We start from the raw sequence: 25,256 nt of genomic DNA, 5'->3' as shown, positions 1-25,256 counted from the left end.
TTCTGGTGCCGTGCATAGCCTTGCAGGCCAGAGAACAGCTCTGGTTCTCTGAAGAAGGGCTTTGTCAGCCTCCCATCCCCTACTCCTATTTTCCCTCCATAAAGTCTGACATCCACATTGTGCCTTGCATGTCTTCTTTCTATTGCCAGGACTTCTGGAACATTGGTGTGCATAAGAATCATGGACAGCACCTATTACAAGTGCAGATTCCTGAACCTTCCCTTGAGTCTGTGCACACCATGCTTTGAGAAGCTCTGCTCCATAGGATCATTCTTTCTCCTCTGCTCCCAAAGCTATTTAAGAAATTCAGGCACTAGAGACAAGTTCTTTCCTGTTTCCTGTGGTCCAGCTAGGGGAGACAATGGCGTTTGAAGTAACCTGAAGAAATGACTGGGAATGAAGGAAGAGCCAAATGGGCCAAACTGGTTTTCATGTCTAGCAAGCACTGCAACCTCACGTTTTGTTTACAACCTCTCATTGGGTGTAAAGCAGGCCCAAATCTTGGAGCTGAGTGGGGAGGGGAGGGGCTAACTCCTTTTCTCTGTTAATTGGGAGTCCCAAGGACAAAGGCCTGATTTTAAAATGTATTTTGCAGCCCTTTCTGTCCCCAGCTGCAGGCCCTTGAGATCACAATGTGGTCAGATCCAAAAAATCATTTGCAGTCTGAAACAGTGCAACCAAACCATTGTGTTCTATTAAATTCACATCTTAAGCCTTTGGATTCATTATGCAATTAAAGGCTTTGTTTCCTATTTAAAGGAAAATTAGGGAACAAGATCAGAATAGGGAGTCTGAGGGGTTGTTTTGGATCTGGCCACCCTTCTCCTGTGCAAAGAAAATTTGTAGTAGGTCTGAGAAGGACCATAAGCATAAACCTATTTTCATAAGGCACGGGAGTCTGCAGAGAAGTAAATCAGAAAGGATCAGAAGGTGCTGGTCTGGCTTCCTTTGTCCCCTTTGGGCTATGTGGTGTAGACTTCACGGAAGAGGCTGGAATGGGTGTTTGGAATCCTGACTCCACTCAGGATCCCGCAGGGCATGTTCTCCCTGATTGTGCCTTATCTTGTCCCCTCCCTAGTGCGGTCAACTGCTCCTCCTGCCTCCTCTCCCCTCCAGTCTTCACCTTCCCAGTCCAACCTGGACCTGGGCCGCCTGCATAACTCAGTTTCTGCAGTTCCCATTTACCAACATCCTGAACAACTAGTGAGGGACAGGGAGCTCCAGGATTGGCCAGGTAGTAGAGGGGGAGTCAAGGGAAGTCCTTTTCCTGACTGGGGAGCAGGATGAAGCCCCCAGAATGTGGGACCCAGGGCTGCCTAGAGAGAGTTGCTAAGGGGGTCCTTTGTCTATGATGATGGTGACAGGCTCTAACCATCTGGGAAAATGGGGCAGGTCACAGGGAACCCTCCAAATGAACACAAATAGATCTTGCAGGGAAAAAAAAAGTGAAAAGAAAAATCGAAAAGGATGGTTTGGATGGATAAACTGCATAATTACAGTCATTTATGTGTCCTTCTCACTCATACTTCATTAACATGCAACATAATCTCAGGCAGGACTATCATTAAATGCATCAGCCAAGACACGTGGCGTTACCTGATTAGCAAAATACTCACACTTGTAAGCTCAGGTCCTCACAGCAGATTCCTTCTGCAAGATTGTTTTTGGTTTAAAATTTAAAAATAAAGAAAAGAAAAAAGGAATGGAAAGCCGCCCTGCCACCCCAAACCCCCAAACCTCGACCCCCCACTAAAAAAAAAAAAATCAAAGGAACCTTGCCCAGGCCACCAGCAGTCTGACACAAAGGGGTTAAAAGTTAAGTGGAAGTGGGGCTTGAAGAGTAAGACGGGGCCTCTACATAAAGCTGAACAAGGCATCTGGGGCTCGCACAAACCTCCACCTTTTTTGGCCTCGAAGGCGGCAACCCCAGCCTCCCTCTTAACGTCCTCAGCCTTTGGGACTAAGCAGGGAAGCTCACGTTAGTGGCAGCCAAGGAGAGGGGCCGGCCTTGCCAGGACTAAGAGGGAGGGGAGGGGAAAAGCAAGAATCGCCCACCCCGCTCCTAGGCGGAGGGGCGGGGGCATCGGGTCCCCGCCGAGCAAGCAGTGTCTTGGGCTCTGTGCATCTCTCCGGACCGGCGCGGGGAGGATGCTGGGCTGCAGGGGCGCGCGCGCGGAGCGCGGGATGCCGCGGAGCTGGACCGCGCTCTGCCTGCTGAGTCTGTTGCGTGAGTACCGGCCGCGCGCGCGGCCCGCGGGGCTGCGCCGCCAGGAGGGTCGCCGCTCCCCCCCCCCCCACGAGGCCGAGCGCGCAGAGTCAGCTACATCGAGGGAAGGGACCCCTGCCTCAACCTACACCCCCACGCCTATGGCTGCTCCAGGCTTTGGTGGGACGAGGGCTGTGTGAACTGATTCCAGCCGGGCCTCACCTGTGAAATCGGTGGGGGTGGGACAGGAAGGGAAGGCGACCACGCTGCGAGTGTGAACTAGCTCAGGTGTTAACCTGCGGTGAGTCCTAGGCGTCCTAGAGTCGGACAGTGCGACTCGCCACGGCTGTCTCTAATATAAAGCGCTTTGAAGATACCAGTGTCTTTTCGAGTTACCCAAGGTGCGGAGCGCAAAGTTGGAGCCAGAACCCGGAGAGGGGGAGGAGAAAAGCAGGGAAGTTTTACCGCTGATAGTTGATTCAGAAAGCCAGGGCCTGAGCTGGCTGGGCGGAAGGGGGACAGGCGCCCACTGACCACCAGGACAGGGGGAGCCAGACTTGGACATTTAAGGAAAGGGAGCAAAGCCAACTTGGGACCAGGCCTCCCGGGTGCAGCGCCCAGGAGGCCCAGGAGGCAGACTGAGTTAGGTTGCCAGAGAAGTTTGGAATGAAGTAACAGTCCTTGCAAAAATCTTTGCATTTAAGATCGCAAAGCTGTTACCCTCCCTCTTCCGACACCCACACTCGTTCCGCTGGAGAGAAGGTGGTGATGGATGGAGTTTGCTCTGCTGCCTGCCTCCCTCTCCCCACCACAGCTTCCCTCCCTGGCACCAACTCAAGATTGTCACATTTGGGGATTTTCTTAACCCTGCCCCCCTCCAAGTTCCAAAACTAGTGGACAGGTCAGCAGACTAGTGAACTCTCCTCCTCCACTCATCCACACATGCTCTTAACTTCTTAAGTTCTCGCTCTCACTTTGTTAAAAGAAAAAAAAAAGTACTCAATAAATATTTATTCTTAATTGCTTTCATTTGGGAATAACATTCTCCATCTCATTTCATTGCACTTAGAAGGTTTTAAACATTGTCAGTCTTTCTCCCTTTTGCTCAAGATTCTGCTTCCAGCCCTCTAGGGCTCCCGATTCCCTGCTTTTACGAAAGGCCACCCACCACGGCCCCACAGAGTGGCCTGGGCCAGCCAGCTAGGCCTCTTTGCTCTCACTCTCCTCTGCTGTCCCTCTTTGGGTCCACCCAGTTGGAGAGAAACTCAGGACTGGAGGAAGCTCTAAGTTAGGCTCTCGGTTGACCTGTTTGGCAGCCCCCAAACATGCCCTTTGGGGTAGAGAAAAAGCTGTCACTGAGGTGTCCAAGCCCTAAAATGGGAAACTCCCCTGGGTGCTAGACTGTGCCCTCATAACAGGGGTGAGTTGATCATTGGCCCGGATTCCCATCAGATGCTCCACTCTGCTTTGACTACACAGCTTGTGATGGTGACCTGGTCTTAAGCCGAGTGAGGCCCACCCTTTCCTTATTTCCTCAGCTGGCCATTCTCAGTCTCAACTTGGCCTGCAGCTGTAGGAATGGGGGGGGGGGGCGCAATTTAACCTCTTCAAAACCTCAGGTTGATAGGCTGAGAATTTCAGTATCTCAGCTTGGGGCTGAGGGGTGGGCCATGGGTCCCCATTCTCAATATTGCCAGACTGCTTGGGCCAGTTTGTAGCTCTATGCCTTCTCTGAGAACTTTCTAGGGTGTGTGTTTTTTAATACTAGGAGTTCTTCCATCCTGGGATATATTGTAAGTGAAATGCGTAACTGTACCTTGAAATGCTAACAAAGGGGCATTGCAGAAATTCTGTGCTATTATTACTGTGAAATTTAGGACAGAAGAGGGTTCTGTAGTTTTCTCATCACTTACCACAACACAGAGCTTTGTTCTGGGAAGATCCTTTTTCTGTCTCTGTGAGAAGTTGGCATGGGGATGGGCACAGTAGCCAACCAAAAGGAGACTTTCTTTGTTGGAAGTGGGTTGGCTCTGGGCGGAGAGTGAGAGGCCACCAGGTAGCACTGCCCCACCACCAGCTTGGAAGAGAAACCTCTCAGGTCATTAGGGAGCCCCGTTTGTCAGTCTCAGTGTATCTGTTTCCTCTAAGCCCTCCACGGCTTGTCCTTCCTCTCTCTCTAACGACACCCCCAAGTCCCACCCCTTCACATTCCTCTTCTTCCTTTGGGTCCTTCATGCCTGCTGACCCCACACCCATATCCTGTCTGGGGCTATGTGTAAGAGGGGAAAAAAAGAAAAGGGAAAGAATTTTATCAGATATTTTCCAGAAGAGAGAGGACTCCACCCTTTGAATCTCTGCCACATGGTGACTGAGGAGGAGTAGCCTGGGGGACCTCTGACTAATTCAGTGGTCCCCAGTGCTCCCCATTGTAGGGCCAACCCTGCTGGCACAACCTTTATAAATGCAAATCTTCAGCTAAGTTCCTGTTTGACTGATAAGACATGCCCCCAGGGTGTCTCTTTCTTATCCCTTTGGCTCCACCTCCTGGGAGCTTCATTCACTTGTGCTCATCTCCTTCATTTTCTGAGTCTTTGTCTTCAAAAGCTCAGGGCAAACAGTGCCAAACTGCAGCAGATAAACTCCTGCACAGTCTTACAAAAACAAATAAAAGGGAGGAACAAATTCCACTTCTTATAGTCTCAATGCCCGATTTCCTTTAGACCCTGGGGCAGGCAGGCCTGGGCTGACTTTCAGGGCTGGATGGTTACCCGAGCTCCACCCTCAGGGTGCCTGGGCCTCCCTCTCTCATTGACTTTACTTGACCTAACCAAATGGCCCTGAGTGTAGAGAAGTGAAAATGTGAAGGTATGGAAACAATGAAACACCACCTCCAGAAGAAAATGCTCAGAGTCACCAGGGCAGAATTTCCATATTTTTCTGGGTTTTGACTCTTAATGAGAACATTTTCTTCCCTCCTCAGCAAAGAAATAAAAATATGTTATCAATAACTTTTAGTCCCAAGGGTCCCCAGCTTTGCTAAGGAGAAAGATGCATGCATCTTTGGAGGACAAGATACCAAAAATGGCAATTCATCTCAAGATGTACTTCCTAGGACGTATGCCTCAGAGCCCACCTGGGAATGGGTCACTTTCCTACAGATTTGAAGACAAAAATTTTTTGGCCTCATTGGAAACCCTGCTCTTTGCTGATCTGGGGAAAAAGAAAAACCCCAAGAACCCACAACTGATACCTTCTATGGGAATGGCATCTCTAGGTAGCCAGTTCCATTGTCTAAGAGAATTCCTTAAATTGTCTTTGGGTGAAAAAACCTTGACTCCTGGACACAATTCAACAGGAGGTTGAACTGATGAAAGAAAGTGGGACTTTGTATTTGATGGGCCCAAGAGAGACAAAAAGCTGAAGGACTCCAGGGTCCAAGAAGATATGTAGGGAGGAGGAGAGGCCTGGAGCAGAAGAGAAACAGTGGTGAGCGGAGGGCTGAAAAGACCTGGCAAGGAGCAATTCCTTATGGTCAGCATGGATGTCTAGCACAGTAATGTCTAGAATGTCAAACTTATGTGATCGTCTCTTCTGGGCTGGGCTGTAATCTTGCTCCATGCACTCACATCTTCAGTAAACACACACCAGCCCTGTGTTAGTGGTGCCCTCGGGGAATAAAGGAATGGGTGTTTGGCTCGTCCACAAGTGAAGTCATGCAGACCGAGAACTCCTGCAGCTTGAGGACAGGGAGGCACGGAGCTTCCATCCGGGAGTCAGTGGCAATCAGGAAAATGGAGGAAGAGATGACGGGAAATGTAGGCCCCCAGAGAAAGTTCAGGATATTGGGGTTCAAGTAAGCGGATGGGGTCCAAGGCATACCATTTGAGCAGTAGAGGGCAACCTCAGTACACAGGGCACACCCAGGCCACAAACACTGGGTGTACACTCACACCTCAGCGTACCCTCTGACATGTAGGAAGGCGTCGGCCCAGTTCTTCGTTCTAGTCCACCGTGGTCCATCCATAACCAGGATGCTTCCTGAATGTTCCCAGGAAAGATGGATGGCTCACTATCTCCCGGGATAGTTCATTTCATTTAAAAAAAATAATAATAACCCCATTATTTTTAGCTTTTCTTTGTACTGCAGTGAAATTAGCCTTCCTGTAAACATCTGGTCATTAATTCTAATTCCATTCTTTGAACTATCACAGAATTAATCTGAGCTTTCTTCATGACGATCCTTAAAGACATTTCTAGTCAGAACCACTAGAAGATAAGATCCTTGAGGACAGGGATTTTTTTGTTTCTAATGACATTGACACCTAACAGCCTGAAGGAATCTTCTCTTATTTTGTGCTGCCCAAGCACTGAGCGTGGTCCTTTGCACATCACTGGTGCTTATGAAAAATAAGAATGAATAAATCAGTGAAATGGACCTTGAAGAAAGTTAATTTTCCCTCCCCAAATTCTTCTTTTCTAGATCAGAGATCAGCAAAGTTTACATTAAACAGACAGATAGTAAATATTTTAGGCTCTCAAGGCGACGTGTGGTCTCTAATGCATATGCCACTCTTTTATTCTACACTTTAAACATACAAAAACCATTCTTAGCTCACTGGTCATGCAATAAACAGCCCTTCAGTGGGGTTAGGTCCACCATCTGGGGTGGCCAACACTTGATCTAGATGAAAATAACATTAGGCCCTTAACCATATGACTTTGTATCTAAAACTCTCCTAACTTTCTTTATCCTCCCATGGACACTCCCCAGTTTAATAAATTTCCCCTTAAAGTATAGCATCGAATGAGACTACTCTGCCTAGAGGTGGTTGGTATGAACATGCCTGATGCTATCGCTCTTCAATCATGGTGCTTATTCTGAACTCTGAGGATTATGCTAAGTGCCCTGAGTACAGCAAAGGAGTAGAGGAGATGGTTCTGGCACTCAAGAGGTTTATAATGGAACTGAGATGACAAGACCTATATTCAGGAAACAGCATACGTGACTTGTTAGATAGGTGATGGAGCTATGTGTCATAACGTCTTGAAGAAACAGAAGGAAAAGGGCCTATATTAAAGAAACCAGTGTTTCTTGAGCATTTACCAGACAGCCTACCTGCTTTATACCCTTATCTCCTTTATTCCTCAAAACAACTAGAAAGTATGAACTATTTTTATCCCCATTTTACAGGGGAGGTTTAAGAATGGAAGAAGTTTCCCAAGGCCACACAGCTAGTTCGTGGTAGACAAGTCTTCCTTCCATCATGATCTGAATTCAGAACCCAAGCTCTTTCTTTCCAGGCTCTGCTGTCTTTTCAAAACAGGCCATGGGCTCCCAGCAGAGGCCAGTGTGTTCCTTCTTCCTACTACTGTATCTCTATAGGCTAAGACACCCAGGAACTCCTGGAAGAAACTCCCACTGGGCTGAGTGCTACAATTTGAAGGGATGGATAGAATGGAGCTGATTGGCTAGGAGATCAGAAAACAGCACTAGCAAAACAATAACACTAAGGATCCGTGAAAAACAAGATGAAGTATAGGAAAACCCATTCTCTTAAAATATGGGAATTTAGTTATTTAGGTAGCAGAGCTTTCTGAATCTCTGAGGATTTATAACCCCCTTTTAAAGGCAAACAGAATCTTCAATTTACTAATTGTAGGTAGAAATCTTATAAAAATGTATTTACTACTCCTCTGCTTCCTTAAGTGTACCAATAAGAGAGGACTTCAACCTTCATGACTCAGGTGTATCATAAACATAATTTGGTCATGGTGCAACTCAGTGACATCATTAATGCTTATTAAAGTGTATATATTTATTTACTCCCACCATGAACAATCCCAGACTAGTGTGGGTTTTGATACTCATGTCTGGTTTTCATTTCTGTTTCTTCGTTTTTAGCTGCTGCTTCTCCTTATTGTTTGTTTCTAAGAGTCTCTTTCTAATTTTTAGCTTTCACTAGTATATTAGATATCCAAGCTTGTTAGAATTGTGCGTAAAACAAGAATAACTGCCCCAGAATAAGTACCTGTAAGTTAAATGGATGACTTTTACTCCATGAATTTTGTGACATCTGTTTGGCTTCTTAGAATCCTCATTTTGTTAACTTCTTGAGACCTTGTCTTCTCCCTTGCTCCAAGTTCAAGTGTTGAGGTCAAACAGGGTACCCAGGGTCAAATAAGGGATACAGAGTGAATAAAGATGGAGTGAGACGTAAACAGAGAAGATAGCATTGCGTTCGACTTTACATCATTCTCATGATCTGTTGGGTTGGGGTAAGGGCTATGCCGCCAGTCTAGAATGGGATACAGTGGCAGTGTCATCGACTGCCTTTTGGAATCTGACTGCTAGGCTGCTATTACCCCCTTGCAGTGTAGGGGATGAGAAATTCAGATTAAAAAAGGTCAGCATTTGATGGTTTAATGCCATGGATGTGTGTGGGAAGATAGGATAGAAAGAGGTCTGTGGTCAATCTTGATTCGTATAAATGTCATTCCTTCAAGACCCCAGTCTCTTCATGGGCACTCTAAATGAAGCCCTGGAGATTGTGAAACCAAGAGACTCCCTCACTGATAGTCCCTAGGCCAGAATTGGCTCCTAAGGCCCTGCCAAGCTGTCCCCTTGTCCTTATAGCTTATACATACCCCACGCCCAGCCTTGCCTTTCTCCCCCACCACTTTGTCCAATTTCTCCAGAGTCTCAGTAGCTTCCCTGCTCACCCTAAGGCTCAAGGACATGAAGCTGAGGTCGGGGTCCTGTTCGCATTTGCAGACGGTCCCTGCTACATGCGCCTTGGTGCTTGGCACAGTGGTAGGTGGGAGGAGGGGGCTGCTGCAGCCGGGAGCCCGACCCTAGTGCGTTGGTAGCTGGCCTGGGCCCAGGGTTGCTTCACTCATCTGGCACAGGCACTTCTGTCCTCAGAACTAGCGGCAGGTCTCTCTTCACATCTGGAAAAGTTCAAAACTGTTTGTCCGGGTGAAGGAGGCCCTGGGGGAGGGGACTCAAAAGCATGACATCACCTCAGCCAGGCCCAGCTTCCTTTGGGGAGGAGAAAAGGGCTGGACCAGGCTGGGCCAGATGCGATTCCCAGGAACTGATGCGTTGTAGGGGAAAAAGAGGACAGGATGGGCAGAAAGACTGATGTCAAGAGGGGTTCCAGTGGAGTCTTGGGATGGTACCTGCAGAGGATGACCCTTCAATTCAGTGCCCAAATGTTCCCAGCGCCTGCCCCTCACACTGAATTCACACCTTAAGGTCAGATTGCTGAGAGGGCCCTATTTAAGGGCAGGAGAAGACTGGATCGTCCCCATCTATTTTATTTTGATAAACGCACCCCCTAACTAAGCCATACATGAGCCCCTCCTTTTCTCTCCAGAAGTACAGCCCCCCTGACCCTCTACTCTATAAGAGTCAGCTAAGCCTCAGTGGCCCTATTGCCCTCTCAGGAACTATCGCCTTCCCTCTCAGCCAAAGCCTTGGTGATTCAGATACTCATCTCGAAGATAGAGATAGCAGTATTACTTTTTCCTCTCGTTCACCTGCCACATAATAGTGATATGATTGTTGTACTCACCATTAATATCAATCTTCTTGCAGCAGGTTGGGGAGGGAGGCAGACGTGGGACAGAGAGACTTGCCACCACCTTAATGAGAAACATTCTGGGCCCCAAGTTAATTGCCTTGAAACCGAACCCTAACTTCCCTCTTGTTGCTCAGGGAAAGAAGAGGTGTCCTTCTATACTGCTATTTACCTGGAAACCTTTGAAAACTACAGACCTCGCTGTCAACCAGGAAAATTGAGAGACAAGCTTAGGGACCCTCAGGAGACTTTCCTGCAGAATGGCACTGCTGTGTGAGCTCTGGATGCCAGGTCCACCCCTAACATTCATAAGGCCCAAGCCAAGCGTACAATGGAGACCCACATACTATATTTCTAAACACTTCAAAGTTATAAATCAGGCCAACTAACTGATAAGTGAAGTATCTTCTTTCCTCTTACCTTGAAAAACATATCTTCATGGTCACCTGGGAGGCCAGGTGTGAATTTGGGACTCTCAGAATCCTAGAATTCAGCGCTACAGTGTGGCTAAGCAAGGAGAGATGGCCCTTGGCTCCAGCCCACCCTTCTCTCTCCTTCTCACCCATGACACTGGCCCATACTGTAGGAGATCTTGGTGCATGTAAGGGACACCCACCCATACACTTACACTCTAACCCTGTCCCTGCAAAGAGCCACCCTTGGCTGTCCTTGGGCCTTGGAGATGCATACGTTTGGTGCTGCAGTTCACCCTCAGAAGGATGGGCTGTGAGAAAAGGCCCATGCCCAAGATCGTCAAGTGAACAAGAGGCTCTAGGATTTCTGGTCCCCAGTATATGATCTGCAAGAAAGGGTACTTTTCTTTTGGCCCCAGGGACTCCTCATGGTTTTGGGAAGGACAGGGCAGGAGGAGGAACAGAGTGTGAGCTCTAAAATGCAGGGCTCCAGGCAGGAATCTTCTCCCCCCTGGTCCAAGGATGGCATTGCTGGGTATCCCAGGAAACATGGAAAGGCAAGGACCCTCGTGAAGATCTTCAGAGAATAACTAGAGGCAGGAACATTATACTATAGCAATTTAACATGTTTTCTCATTGATTCTCCCAAGAATCCATGTAAGGAAACACCCTCACTTTAGAGATTGGTAAACACACACACACACACACGCACGCACACACACACACACACACACACACACACACACACACACACACACACCCATTACATAGTTATTGGCAGAGCCACAACTAAGCGCTCTAGCTCTGCACCATATCTAATGAGAGACCAGGCCTCATGTTTTCTAGTCCATTAGTTGAATTTCTAGGGCAGAACTTCCTGAAAGAAATCTTGGAGTTGTTTGCTGAAGACTTTTAACCCAAAGAAAGGAGAATACGTTTAAAGGTCACGTGGGAAAGAATGAGGGGAATTTGGGAATGGGGAAGTCTAGGAAGGATAGAAGATGTTTAAGGGGATTGTCTAGAGAGTGGTGTGACTCCAGTGATTATTCCAAGAATTAATTTGGTGGCTGGAGACTGACAAAAAGAGAGATGGACACCTTAAAAAGGAAACAGTTGCATCTGCCCACATTTTAGATTTTTGCAATATTTATTCCAGTGTAATTTGATATTTTAATATTTTAACATGTTATAAACATTGCCTCATTCTCAGGTTGCTATAGTTTTTTTGTAATTATTTATTTGTAATGATTATGGTATGTTTGGTGCATATTGCCATTTATCCTACTGTAGTTCATTTTTTCATGGAGGTGCAATTTTTCCCCCCTATAAATAATATACGTACTATAAATAATACTATACATACTATACTAGAAACTTGATACATACAAGGTTTTCCTTAGGAAAAACCTACTAGTGGGAAATTAGTTGCCTGTCCAAGAGGATGCCTTTGTTGCTGCTGTCTTGCCAGGGGTGGCAGGGGGTGTTCTAGATGGATTCTACCTGAAGTCCAGGAATTGAATCAGGTGATGTCATGAAGCGCCGGGACAATTTAGATTCTGACCTTTCTTCCTCGTTTCCCTACAGCCTCTGCATTCACAAATGTGGATAATTTGACTGTTACCATAGGATCATCTACCACAGAAATATTTTCATCTTTTCCTACAACTGAATCCACCCTGAAAATGACAACACCAAGTAGTCTTGCAAGTACCGTATCTTACCCTGTCTCTCAGGACGGCAATGGGACCACAGCAGCCATCTCAGGTAAAGAGTGTTTGTCTCAGATCACAGAGGGTTGCTGCTGGTGCTTGGGTAAAGCATTAGATGTTTGCAGACCACCCCCCCCCTCCGGCCCCCACCTCTGCCCACAGATGAAAACATACAAGTACCTTGTAATAATGGCTTGGGACTCATGTCAAGGATACCCTGAAATAAGTTTTAGATAATTCTTCTTAGAGTGTCAGCTTTCTCAGGCCAACACCTTGGCAGCTGATCCTGATCAGTAATGTCCTTTGTTCTGCTCTCATGCTGTGTTGAACTTAGTGATAAAATAACTATTAAATGAGAACTCCCTAGAGATCTCTGATCTCTTCTAAGCGAAGGAAGTTGTGTACAGGTTCAAATTGGGGGTCTTTGACTTCTTTAGGTTGCACCAGCATCCAGTTAAGTTTCGAATCCTGAGGGTACCTCTAATACACTCTAGATTGTAGCTATGGCTCCAACAGCTAGCTTGAAATCAGTTTGGTAAAGGTTAAGACATAAGGTAACTCTTAAATCCCCCAATTCCTTTTTCTGGGTTGAAGTTATTGCCTATGTCATTATCTATAAGGTCTTCATTGAAGACAGTGAACTGAGATGTGTGTGTGTGTGTGTGTGTGTGTGTGTGTGTATGTGTGTGTGTGTGTTCGTGCAAATGTGCACACATAGGAACTTGTGTTTTTGGTCTATTTCAGAGCATACAGTCAACATCACATCCACCTCTGAGATCACTTCAGTTCCTGGAACCATGAACTCTTCTGTCCAGACACAGACCTCTTTAACCATCACAGTGTCTTCCATCCCAGTCAACTTTTCAGCTACAGAGACCTTGAAGCCTAGCATGTCACCTGGAAATGTTTCAGATCCCCTGTACAACAGCACCAGCCTTGTGACATCTCCTGGTATACACTCTACATCATTGTCTTCTACCCCAAGTACCATCAAGGTGGGTGAATTGGGCCAAAAATGGCAGATTGCCTCCTTACTTCATATGTATATAAGCTCTCTTTTCTCCTCAACCTTTCCTCATCCCCATAAATGAGACTTGGGTTTGGGTCATTAGGAATTAACATGGAATCATGCAGCTTAAATCTTGCTGAAAAGGATAAGGGGAGGGGCGGGGTGCAGTCGGGTGGCAAGGCTGATCTGCACCATAAGTGTTACATTTCCAAGGAGCAGAGGGTAAAGGGGAGTCTCTGTGCCTTTTTCTAGTACCTTTTCTAGTACCTCCTGTTCTGGGCTTTGACCAGAGCATCAATCCCCTTTGGCCATATTTGGAAACCATCCTCCTTAATGGAGCTGCTTTTCCCAAAATATTTAGGACAAATACCGTTTCCTCTATGTGAGAGGATTTGGTGGCTGTGCCAGGAATAGAGAGGCCGTGAGGAACTAGGCAGACCCGAGATGGTGAGCTCAACCTGCCTTTCTCAGCCTTGTCAACAGCTTTCAGGAGAAAGGTTAGAAAATATGAGGATGTGGAGCCTGAGGGCTGGCCTGAGATGGGGGGCCCTGCCTAGTTTCTGTTTTTAAAGGGGCCAGGATAGGAATCTGGAGAGCCCTAGGGGCCAGGAAGAAAGTGAGTATCATGGGGATCTGCCCAGCCACCCCATTATCTATTTGTCTATGTGGCCTTACAGCAAGTGAAAATTCTCTGAAGGGAAAACAGACTGGATGGGAAAAGAACCTCTCTCTTCCATTTCTACACCATCCAAGCCAATGTTTACCAAGAATACCTACCTACTTGCCTGCAAGCCCAGGCTAGTCACAAAAGTTCCAATTATCTGCTGGGGCTAGGGGTTGAGGTGGAGTAAGAGAGTATCACTGTTGTAAATCTCTAGTCCTCTAACACATTTTAAAATTCCGTTTTCTCTAAAAATCTCTTGAGAGAGAGAGTACTAGACATAAATCAAACCGGAAACAAGGTCGGGAAGAAACGAGGGGCAAAGATACTGGCTTATTTACTTTGTTTTTGTTTTAATACAGGAAGACCTCGAATGTTCCAGCATGACAGGAATGAAATTGACCCACGGTATCTGCCTGAAGCTAAATAAGTCCTCCAGCTGTGTAAGTCAAACTTCCCCGTGCCCCATCGCTATTCCTTGTGCCGCCTTCTCCGCACAATGCCTTCTGCACCTTCTTGAGTCATTTTGGACGGAAGGCACTTGGTGGGGTGGAGGAGTTAAGTGTGGTCAGTCAGGCTGCTTCCACTACTGAGCTTTGGGTTTCGGGAGTAAGAAGCCCCATCTGGTGGACAAAGAAGGAAAAGACTATTTTATCTAAATTTCGTTATTTTTTCTCCCTCCTCTGTAGTGCATTTAATATATATATATATATATATATATATATATATATTGTCAAATTTAAGTTTGCTTTATGTTAAGAATGTCCTTTGTGAAATATAAACTAGTCACCTAAAATATTAGTTCATTTATTATTCTTATTTACGTATAATTCTTTAATCCACATAGAATTTCTTTGGCTGTAATGCTGTGTTTTCCACATAACCATTTTTCCTAAACATTATTTATTGACTGGTCCCCTCCTTTGTTCATTGGAATGCTTCTTTTAGCTTATGGTAAGTTTTCATAAGTCCCTGGGCATATTCTTTAGAGGTATTTTATTTGTTCAGTTTGTCTTTCTTTTTTTTTTTTTTTTTTGCCAGTTTTAAATTAAAAAAATATATTATACTTTTACATTATAATACTTTTAATATCTAGCCAGGCAAATCTTTGCTCATTACACTGTACAAAATGTAAAGTATTTTCATCTATTCTTTTAGAAAGATTTTAGGAACATCTTGTCTAGGCAAAAAAGAAGAAAAATTAAAATTTTAACTGGAGTACTCTAAAATTCCCCCATTTTTTCTGACCTTCTCTTGTATTGTTCAGCATCTTGTGTTTTTTTTTTTTTAGTTTTAACATTTTTTTCCTATAGGTTTTATAGATTTCTTAAAGTTACTTATGATATAGATTTCCCATTATATATTCCAATTGATCGTTGCTAGTATATTAGAAACTTAATTAAGTTTAACATTTTTATCCTAGGTTTAATCATTTCCTTTAACTTGTTTATTAATTCTGGAAGCTTTTTAGTTGATTCTTTTCTGTCTTTAAGATAAGCTATCATGTTATCTACTACAACATGTTGTGTTTCTCCTCCTTTTCAGTAGTTACGCCTTTTGTTTCGGTTTTATGTCTTATTGCATTGGTAATAATGTACGCACAGTGTTAAATTTTAATCATGGCAGCAGAACTCCTTGCTTTGTCTCAATAAATCCCAGTTTCCTGACAGTAACAAGGCCCTAGGTGAAGGATGGGACAACAAGAAGAGGAGAAGTATTTACTTACAGAAGAAGAAAAAAAAATTTTTTTCTTACAAGTTGAGAATACATTTCAGGGAATGATATGTATGATGTGTGACATTCATTGATTGATTGGAAAGGGCCTGGGTAAAGACTAGTCTGAAGAGGGCATTAAGTTACTTATTTTGTCCATTCTAACTATTACTATCTTACCTACAACTACCAGTTGGGTGTCTCTGACTCAAAGATCTTTTAAAACTATACCTAAGAGAATAACTTAACCTATGACTTTAAAAAAAAACCAACAACAGAAATTGTGAAGATATAGCTCACACAATGGAATAACTAAGTACAATTTGCAAAACAATTAACTTAAACATGAATATACAATACACAAGTAATACTGTGTGTTTCGGATGCTGATTTTCAACTTGATTCATTAAGAAATATTGTCAAACCCTTTGCTAATTGTAGCTAAGGAAAATGACTGTCTATTTTTTCTTCTTCTATTTCTGTCGTCTTGGTTGAGCATGTATTTTCTTGTGTATATCACACAGGTCTGAGCTGGAATGCTAATTCTTTGTACCAATGATTTAGAGTTAATTGCAGAGTATTCTAGACATCTGTCTATTGCTCTTCAAAGCTCACATTTAACTAGGGTCATCAGAAAAAACAAGTGCCGGAAACTTACTGTTACTCCAAGAATAGTTCCTCTTATGCTGCTCTCGCCTCTTTCACTCTGTCATCTTTACTGTCTAATCTATGCGTATTTTGTGCCACAGCTGAGAAGGTCTTCACGCTCTGAAATTTGGGAAGGATCTGTGAGTCGTGATAGGGAAAGAGGGCAGTTCTCCCAATACCCTAAAGAAGGCCCTGCACTGCCCCCCATGAATCAACTCTGGTAGCACCCATGTAGTGCTATTGCTTCGTGGTCCTCCCACCACTATTTATTCCCTTGTCTTCCTGAGGGCTCCCCTTTCCCCGACCCCAAGCAGCAGTGCCTTGTGCGACTCCCCAACGTAATTTTTCCTGTCAGCCATCCTTGTTCCAGAATTTTTAGCCACTGCTCCCGATCGTGTCCCAGAGTCCTTTTCCTTGAGTCCTACTACATGATTGTCTGATATCCAATCTGCTCCAAAGACTGTAAGTAGTGTAGTGTCAATTTTCGTTAGGTTGCATTTGTACTTTTGGGGTCAGAAGGCTTTAAAGTACTGGTTCTAACCGTGGGAAACTCAGACCTTACTCACAGTGTAATGAGAAGCATGAGAGTTTGCATTTCCCTAACATCATATCCTTGAGGACTTATGTAATGTTGGCATGCTCCTGTATCTATATTCCCATAATAGAAATTCACATGCATTGTTCTCAGCTCATTTTCAGACACTTATTCTACAGTGGTATGTACTGAGTATCCAACATGTTAGCTCTCGCTCTGTGGATTCTTCAGAACTTTCTTCTGTACCTACATTCTGTAGACATTTGTATCCCAACCATTCCTTTTTTTTTTTAGCTGAGCCATCCTGCCACTTGTTGGCAGCTCAGCGGCAACTCAGCTTGGGCCGGGCATCGAACCGCTGTTGCTCAGAGCTCGCATTCTTGCGCGAGCTCTTAACCAACTGAGCCACTTGGCCAGTCTCCTAACCACTCCTTTTGCTCCCCATCCTTTATCTCTAGGCAGAAGTCCCCTATGTCATCCAGGGAGAGGAAAGGCAATCCCACACTCTTCACAAGTCCCTGGTACCACATCTCAGAATCCTCACTAGCAGAACATGTCACTCCACGTCTGACTTTCATTTTCTCTGCTGGAATGTTGAGTTAATTAAGCTTTCGTGGCTGTGGTTGTCCAAGCAGATTCTAAAATGTGAGAGTATCTTATTCTCTTATGCTATACCCATTTGTCCAGGGGAATCCACCAAAAAAAAAAAAAAAAAAGTTCAATGACAGTAAAATACACATAACATAAAATTTACCACCTTAACCATTTTGTAAGTGTACAGTTTAATAGTGTTAATGCACATTCACATTGTTGGGAAGCCAATCTTCAGAGCTCTTTTCATCTTCCAGAACTGAAACCCTTCACCCATTAAACAATTCCCCATTCCCCCAGCCTCCTAGCCCCTTGACAGCTACTGTTCTACTTTCTGTCACTATAAATTTGGTTACTCTGGTGCCTAATATGAGTGGAATCATACAGTATTTACCTGGTTGTGACTGGTTTATATCACTTAGCATAATGCCTTCAAATTTCATCCATCTTGTAGCCTGTGTCAGAATTTCCTTCCTTTTTATTAATCTTCCATTGCATGTATATCCGCATTTTGTTTATCCATTTCAGTTTATCCGCTGATAGACACTTGGGTTGCTTCCACATTTTAGTTATTTTGAATAATGCTATTCTGACCATGGGTGTACAAATATCTCTTCAACACCCTGATTTCATTTCTTTTGGTTATATACCCGGAAGCGGAACTGCTGGATCATATGGTAATTCTTATTTTTAAATTTTTGAGGAATTGCAATACTGTTTTCCATAGCAGCTGTACCATTTTACATTCCCATCAACAACGCAAAAGCGTTCCAGTTTCTCCACATCCTTTCCAACACTTGCTATTTTTTTATAGTAGCCATCCTAATGGGCATGAAGGAGTATCTCATTGTGGTTTTGGTTGACATTTCTTAATGAATAATGATGTTGAACATCTTTTCATGTGTTTACTGACCATTTGTATGTCTTGGAGAAATCTCTATTCAAGTTCCTTGCCCACCAATTTGGTTTGTAGAACTACCTTTCTTTAGAGCCACATCTGTTTATGTGCAGAGGCTTTATTTACTCAGCCAGCTCACATCACACTTACTCTGTCACATTGACTTCATCGGAGGCAGACTGCCTCCAGCCTCCAGATTATATGCCCCAGGCCTACGCCTTCCTTGCCCTATACCCAAACACTAAAGGTCAGTTTCCATGCTGAAAAAACAACTTACAGATGGAGAACTAATATGTCTCCTGGAAAGAGCCTGAAATCTGGAGACAGCCTAACCTCACCCTTGGTCAGCTGCCCACTTTTTGTGTGACTTGTAGCAGGTCCTTGAATTTCTCCAGGCCCTATGTGAACATAGAGGTTTTGCCTGCACCGTCAAATTCACACTAAAGTAGATACAATTATTGAGAGGGTGGGGGGGCGGCAAGAAATATTTCAGCGTTGGGGAATATCTTAAGGTCATTTAGAAAAAATATCTGTCTTTCCCCACTCAAATGCTTAAACTGCTCCTTTAACATGTTAAGAGTCTTTGCAAAGTGTGAGGATGCTAGAAAGGTGGGATAGTTTTATTATTGTGGTTATTATTTTTTTTTGCAAAGTAATGTCTGCTAGCAGATGTAGTTGGGGCTTGCAAATCTGATTCTCATGAGCAAAATGGCGAGGCTGTGACTTCCTCCTGCCCACTCTCCATGGTGTCTGCCCACAGCCTCTCTTGGGGGAGGATGTTTATTTCAAGCATCCGGAGAAGCATTGTGCTTTGTTCAGGATCCACCTGCTCCTCACCAGGCCCAAACACAATTCACTGATGCCGTTGGATTCCAGAGTGGGAGGCTGGCTGCTGTTATTCCCTTGAATTTAGTCCAAAAAGCAAGGGGTGGAGGGACTTTGTGTGAAGGCCAAACCAGTTGGGATGTTAGGTCGAACAACAACTCACTGAGTTCTTTTGTTTAGTTGGTGCTATGCTTCACACAGCCTGGGTTCCAAATTATGTAATGTGCACCCGCTCCCCACACTAAGGAGTCTTACAGTCTAGTCAGGGAGAAATGACAATAACAGTAAGGCAGAATATGATTCAACATCGAAATGCAGATTCTAGATGATTTAGTATATAAGGTATTGCTATTATTCACAGTAATAGCTGCCATTTCTCCAGTGCTCATTAGGTTCCAAACACCTTGTTGGGACTCTTCATACAACGCCCCTTACTCACCATGACTCAGTCTTCAGCTGAAGAGTCTGACATTTAGACAAGTTACATGAGAATCTAGTAAATAGCAGAGCAAAGGTTGATGCCCAATCTGATGGCGGGCTGGGGGGGTGAGGTAGGACCAGCTTCATGGTGGAGGTGGAATCTGAGTGGAGTCTTGACGGACAGGAATCCAAGGGAGAAAGCAATGTTCATTCTCCTGCCACCAGGATTGTGATGGCCGCAGGCTCTCTTCTTCAATGTGGTGCCTGCAGTCAAAGGCCTCTCCCCACCACCCCCAGCTTGTTCTGCACACATTCTGCCCATTCTTCAAGGCCTATATTGAGATGTTTCTGATAACTCCACACCTGATATGTGCTCACCCTCCTTTGAATGTCTGTAGCACTTTAGTTGTACCTTTCTTTGGTACTTGCCATGGAACTAGCTCTGTGACCTCTTAATCTCTTTGTGCCTCAGTTTCTTCATCGATAAAATGGGCAGGATGATAATATCCATCTCATAGGGCTGTGTAAGGCCTAAATGAGTCCATACATGTAAACACTTAGAGCAGTGATTGAGACTGTGAACGCCGTGTGTTTTCATTGCCACGCACACAAACTGAGAGCTTGGACCATGTGGAATTCATAGCTAACACACATACACACACCACCACCACCACCACCACACCACACCACATGGTATACGCAGAGGTTTTCACTCAGTATCTTAAATTCAGGGCTTGATAGATGTCAGAACAGCTGAATCTGGTTGAGGTGCAACTTCTTAAGACTCAGCAGACTGAGGGAGTTGCCACTTCATTTGGCTTGTTTAATTGTGCAGGGTCCCTGTCCCTCTGCGCCTCTCAGAAAGGGGACATATTTCAACCCAGAGGCTGTCAGAAGTCCCGGGTCATCCAGGCAGGACTTCCCTCCTCCTCATTCAGATGGCATGGTGTTAAGGAGGGGGCAGTGCTCGGGGGAATCCACACAAGGCTCTCTGAAGAGAAATGGGCCCAGAGAGAAAGGTGACTGCTGATCATATCCAACGTGGTGTGCGGACTACTTATAGAAAGTGCGGTTTTAAAGAGGCAGATTTTTCCAGAAGCAGAGCCTCTATCGAAGATCAATCCAAGAGGGGTGAAGCAGCAGTGGCCTGAGAATTCATTTCTTTGAGAACTTGGCCCTTCTTCCAAGGCTAGCAATGGAGTCATCTTTCTGTGACTTGGAGGTTATGTAGCCCTGTGCCTCTAGCCTCATCCAAGCCCAGTGAGTTTCACTCAGCTCCCTCACATTCCAGCTGATGGAAGAAAGCTGGCATCTGAGGCCAATGTTGACCTTGCCTTATGCAGGAGCAAAGGAGTCTGGGTTTTCCTGCCTTGGGCCACAGCAGTAGGAAAATACCCAGGCTGCTTTCCAAACGAGGAGGGCCCTCTGGCCTTGCCACACGAAGCAGCCCTGCCCACAAACAGGAAGCTTTCTCCTCTGCGGAGCCTCGGTTCTTATGGCCCTCACATGCCCCGGGAGTTTTCCCCTAACAGGAAAGTTGTCAGAGCCGTTCAGGCATTTCCTCCTCCGCCATCTGCCATCTGGGCAGAGGAGAGAGTCTTGGTTTCCGTTCCTTTCCTGTGCAGGGGCGGCCACTCTGATTGGAGGCTGCTGGAATAAAGCCTGAGAGGTGCGAGAACAGGGTGTTGGAAGGGCACAACTAGTGCTTCTAGTTCATCCATTTCCTGGGACTCACTGTTGAAGAATGATCAGAGTTTATCTACTGAGTCAGGTTTCTGAGTCCTACTGTCCAGTCAGCAAACTGGAGGAAGATGTATGAACCTTAAAAACATGGGTTCCATGCTTTTAATGGGAAAGGGGAGTGGAAGATTAGACAAAAACGCCATTTCCATTTGAGCCATGACCTTTGTGAGATCCCCTTGGAGAAGAAGAAGGAAGGGCTGAGGATCCCAAGGAGTCTATAGTCGTAGATTTGATCTCTCATCACCTTTCTTGGCTGTCCTCCAATATTTGTAAATATTGTAACCTTGAAACAAAGGATTTCCTCCTCGTTAGTATTACACTATTAATATTTTCTGTTATTTGTAATTCGTTTTGAATTAATTTGAATAGTATATGTGTACCTGGAAATCCCTAAATAAGATACTTCCTAAATTGGTTCTCTGGAATCTCACAGATGCCATCTGACACCTAAGACACTAATAGACATGTTTTGGTACAGAGACATTTTTGAGTTTTTTTCTCATTGTGTCCTTTCACACATATAGTTCGTGATATTTTTTTTTTCCAGTTGGAATTTTAGAAAAAGAATCCTTTTTTATTTGTTTATTTATTTATTATTTATTTTTTTAATTGGGGAATTGGGGGGATGGGAACAGTGCTGGGGAATTGGGGGAAGGGGAACAGACAAGTTGCTGTCCTTTTGTTCTTCAGTCTAGGTTGTGGAGGACGTTGCCTCACTGGCCCAAGTTGGCACCATCATTGCGCTCTTCCCGGGCGAGGCAGATCAATCGCCGGCTTCTGGACGGCTGCTCACTGCGGCTGCTGGCCGCTCACGCTGGCTGTTGGCCGCTCACGCTGGCTGTTGGCTACATACAGTAGCCGTGGCAACCCACTGCCACAGGGGCTGCAGCCTACGCCGTCGCCTGCGACTCGGGGCAGCCCAATTCAGGTTGAGCTGTTGTTCAGCATCTTATCTGTAGAGGGCAGTGTTACTGGCCCTCATATGTGGGATCCGAACCGGGGCCCTCTGGCATCCCAAGCCAGTTCTTAACCATCGCGCCACTTGGCCGGCCCCAAAAGAATCCTTCTTGTGGAGGGAATAACAGTGTGAATTTAACCAGAATTATTGTCAAAACTGAATGCAATTCAGGGCACACTAGTAACTTCATCTCTTCTTCATCATTTTTCTGTCTTCCCAGGAGAACTTTAGAAAGGACAAGGGAGAGGAACTGATCCGAATTCTGTGTGGGAAGGATCAGGCTGAGGCTGAAACCAGGGGGTGCTCCTTGCCCTTTGTACTGGATGATACGATGCCTCTCTGCCCGCTACTGCTGTTGGTCAACAGAACAGGTAAGGTGCACATTTGTCTTGGGGGCTAGGAAGAGAGTAGGATTGAGGTTAGAGGATGCTGGGTAGAAATCAGGCATCCTCGCTCAGAGGTTGCAGGTGCTGGGGAGAAAGGCTGGGCTGACTTTGGTAGAGGCCCTCCTGAGAGGAGCCACCCTGATCATCAGAGCATCTTCTAGAACAGTGTAGGAGGGTAAAGCAGGATGACCCCGTGCAGCTTCTAGGTTTGGTAACTCCTGTTTCTAATTCTAGAATCTACCAGCATGCTCCAACTTCTGGAAAAACACCAGTCTGACCTGAGAAAAGTAAGTTCTCTAAGATGATGTGTCAGGGGCATTCACTGAAGCAAGGGAGTAAATAATTATCTTCTCCAGACCTGCCCTTCCTACCACTCTATCCTTCTCCAGCAGTCTTCATTCACCTTTCTATGCTTGAAACAAACATTTACAGTGCACCTTAATTAAGATATGTCAGTCTTGAATCCAATTTAGAAAATCCTGGAGGTCAATGTTTTCTTGTGTTTATTCACTGTTGAGTCACACACAGGGGTCTAGTATAGGCTGAATTCTTTTCTAAAACCCACATTTTACAAGTAACTGGCTCTCTTTTCTGTCTTCTCTTCAAGCTGGGGATCCAAGACTTCATTGAACAAGATGTTGGGAGCCACCAGAGCAATTCCCGCAAGACCCTGATTGCACTGGTCACCTCAGGGATCCTGCTGGCTGTCTTGGGCATCATTTGCTATTTCCTGATGAACCGCCGCAGTTGGAGCCCAACAGGAGAAAGGCTGGTCAGTCCTGGGGTGCAGGCCAAGGAAATACAGAAGATAGTGGTCTTCTGGGGAGGTCCATGAATGTCATGGTGGGGGAGCAAAAATACCAGAAAAGGCACTTCTGTGCCTTTGCAGAGGGATATGTGTGCCTGCCCATACCTATGTCTGTGGACAAGTCAAAACAATATATAGCAGATTAGAAAGGGGGCACTAACTGGGGCCAGCCCACCTCACTATGGTAACAGATGGTTCATGTCATCTATTTATTATTTTCCCTGGGATAGTTCAGCTGGGTACAATCAGAACAGGCTGCTGCTAAATCAGCCACTTATTTGCAAGCACATTAAATGGCCACGGGTACCACCTGGCTCAGAAGAAGGGGACATGTGGAGGTAAAAATCTACTCTTGGAGTATTCTGGATGAGGAAGGACAAGGCTAGGGGTTGACTCTTGTCCTCTGGCCTGGGGAGATTATTATGCCCTGGGGACTGCCTGGTTTCTGACGGGAGTGGCTATTGCGCAGCAGTGGCATGGTGTGGTGCCTCTCCTCTGTCCTTTCTTCTCCAGGAGCTGGAACCCTGACTGCTCTTCAGGAAGAAAGGAGTCTACACATGCAGCGTCAACCCCCCTCTCTCTCTCCTACTCCCTTTCTTCCTCCACCCGTGTCTCACTCCCCTGCTTACCAGATAATGCTCCTTTATTTATACACCGTCTAGGGCGAAGACCCTTATTACACGGAGAATGGTGGAGGCCAGGGCTATAGCTCAGGCCCTGGGGCCTCCCCTGAAGCTCAGGGAAAGGCCAGTGTGAACCGAGGGGCTCAGGAGAACGGGACCGGCCAGGCCACATCCAGAAACGGCCATTCAGCGAGACAACACGTGGTGGCTGACACCGAATTGTGACTCAGCTGGGTGGGGCAAGGCTGGGCAATGTCTGGGGAAGGGACCCTCACAACATCTGACCACGTGCTTTCCTGCTGGAGGTGCCATCCCTTACTTTTTCCTTTTCCACTGCACACACCCTCTGAGGCCTCTCCTAGGGCCCTGCACTGCACCACCGAAGGGTTCTCTCCACTTTGGGGAGAGGCAAATAACCCTGCCCTTTACACATTCAGCAACCTGACCCAGATTTGGGTCTTCCTTGAGTAAAGGCATGATGGGGAAAAAAGCCAAGGCTCAGAGAAGCTCCCAGTGGGGGTTGATGATCTTGCAGCATTCACACATGACCCCTGCCCTCTCCCTCCTCTGCCTCACTGCAGGAACTCCCAGGGGAAAGCATGGGCTCTTCTATGCTATAATTTCCTCCCAGGAATCTTTGCCTTTTCCTGTTACTTCCTTATATTTTCTTTCTCTACTTTATGGAAACCAAAGCCACCCATTGCACTTGCTCCTCTGCAGTAATATAACCAGAAAAACTTGTTGCCTTACGCCATGTCCCTTATGCCCCCTCCAAGTCACTGTGGATTCAGTCACCAGCTTCCCTCTGGCTCTCCAAGTTCCCCCCGAGCTCCACAGGTTCCCCTCGCATCTGTGTATAGAGACCTGCCCAGGTTTCTGGCTGAGCCTGGAACTGGGCTCTGAGTTTTAGAACCATGTCCTGGGGCTCTGTGTTTGGGAGACAGGGTGGAGGTACATGGACACACATGTTGCTCCTTGTGGGGGCAAGTGGGAGCGAGCGTACAGCTCAGTCTTGGTCTTTCCGGAGCCTGGCAGAGCTGCTGTTTGGACTCCTCTTTCTTCCTGTGGTTAGAGGGGACATGAACATGGGACCAGATCTTTGAGCCAAGCCTCTTGACCTGTGTGCATTTGAGGAAGCCTCTTGCTCTTAAGCTAGGTCCTGGCCTTGTTCTCTGATCTTGATGGCTTCCTCCTTCCTCTCCGATTGCTGGGGTGAGCTGTGTCCTCAGTCCCCTCGTAGACTCCCTTCTGTTTCTGCCTTCCCCACTCTGACCCCTTCACTGCTCTGCACCCCAGGTGTTCAGGGCCTTGGGACATCTCCAGAGAACGCTCACCGCAAGTCGCCTCCTCTGTGAGTGAGCCAGGCTCTCCTTTGTTTTTATTTTATTTTCCAGAGGGGTGAGCAGGGATCCTGGTTTCAATGACGGTTGGAAATAGAACTTTCCAGAGATAGGAAGATTGGGTGGATTTTTTTTTTTCTGAATAAAAAATGGTGTGTAAATACTGTAATTAAAGTGATAGTGAAACACA

General features: G+C 45.8%; 1 protein-coding gene across 2 annotated transcripts; it reads left to right on the top strand.

Annotated features, from left to right (window-relative positions):
- The first annotated feature begins 1,931 nt into the window (after nt 1-1,931).
- CD34 (CD34 molecule) lies at nt 1,932-25,256 on the top strand. Of its 2 annotated transcripts, none has more exons than XM_019666176.1 (8): nt 1,932-2,227; nt 11,784-11,963; nt 12,653-12,903; nt 13,941-14,021; nt 22,130-22,280; nt 22,530-22,582; nt 22,903-23,067; nt 23,617-23,756. In XM_019666176.1, exons 1-8 carry the CDS (start codon nt 2,149-2,151, stop codon nt 23,629-23,631), a joined length of 975 nt encoding a protein of 324 aa, XP_019521721.1. In that variant the 5' UTR covers nt 1,932-2,148; the 3' UTR covers nt 23,632-23,756. The 2 variants fall into 2 exon arrangements, with proteins under 2 accessions (XP_019521721.1, XP_019521720.1); XM_019666175.1 differs by lacking the exon at nt 23,617-23,756 and adding an exon at nt 23,766-25,256 and having other exon boundaries at nt 1,933-2,227.

Source organism: Hipposideros armiger, unplaced genomic scaffold (assembly GCF_001890085.2).
Source record: "Hipposideros armiger isolate ML-2016 unplaced genomic scaffold, ASM189008v1 scaffold_464, whole genome shotgun sequence".
NCBI classification, from domain to species: domain Eukaryota; kingdom Metazoa; phylum Chordata; class Mammalia; order Chiroptera; family Hipposideridae; genus Hipposideros; species Hipposideros armiger.
The sequence above is the reverse complement of the archived record's forward strand: the minus strand, read 5'-3'. Positions and strand labels throughout refer to the sequence as shown.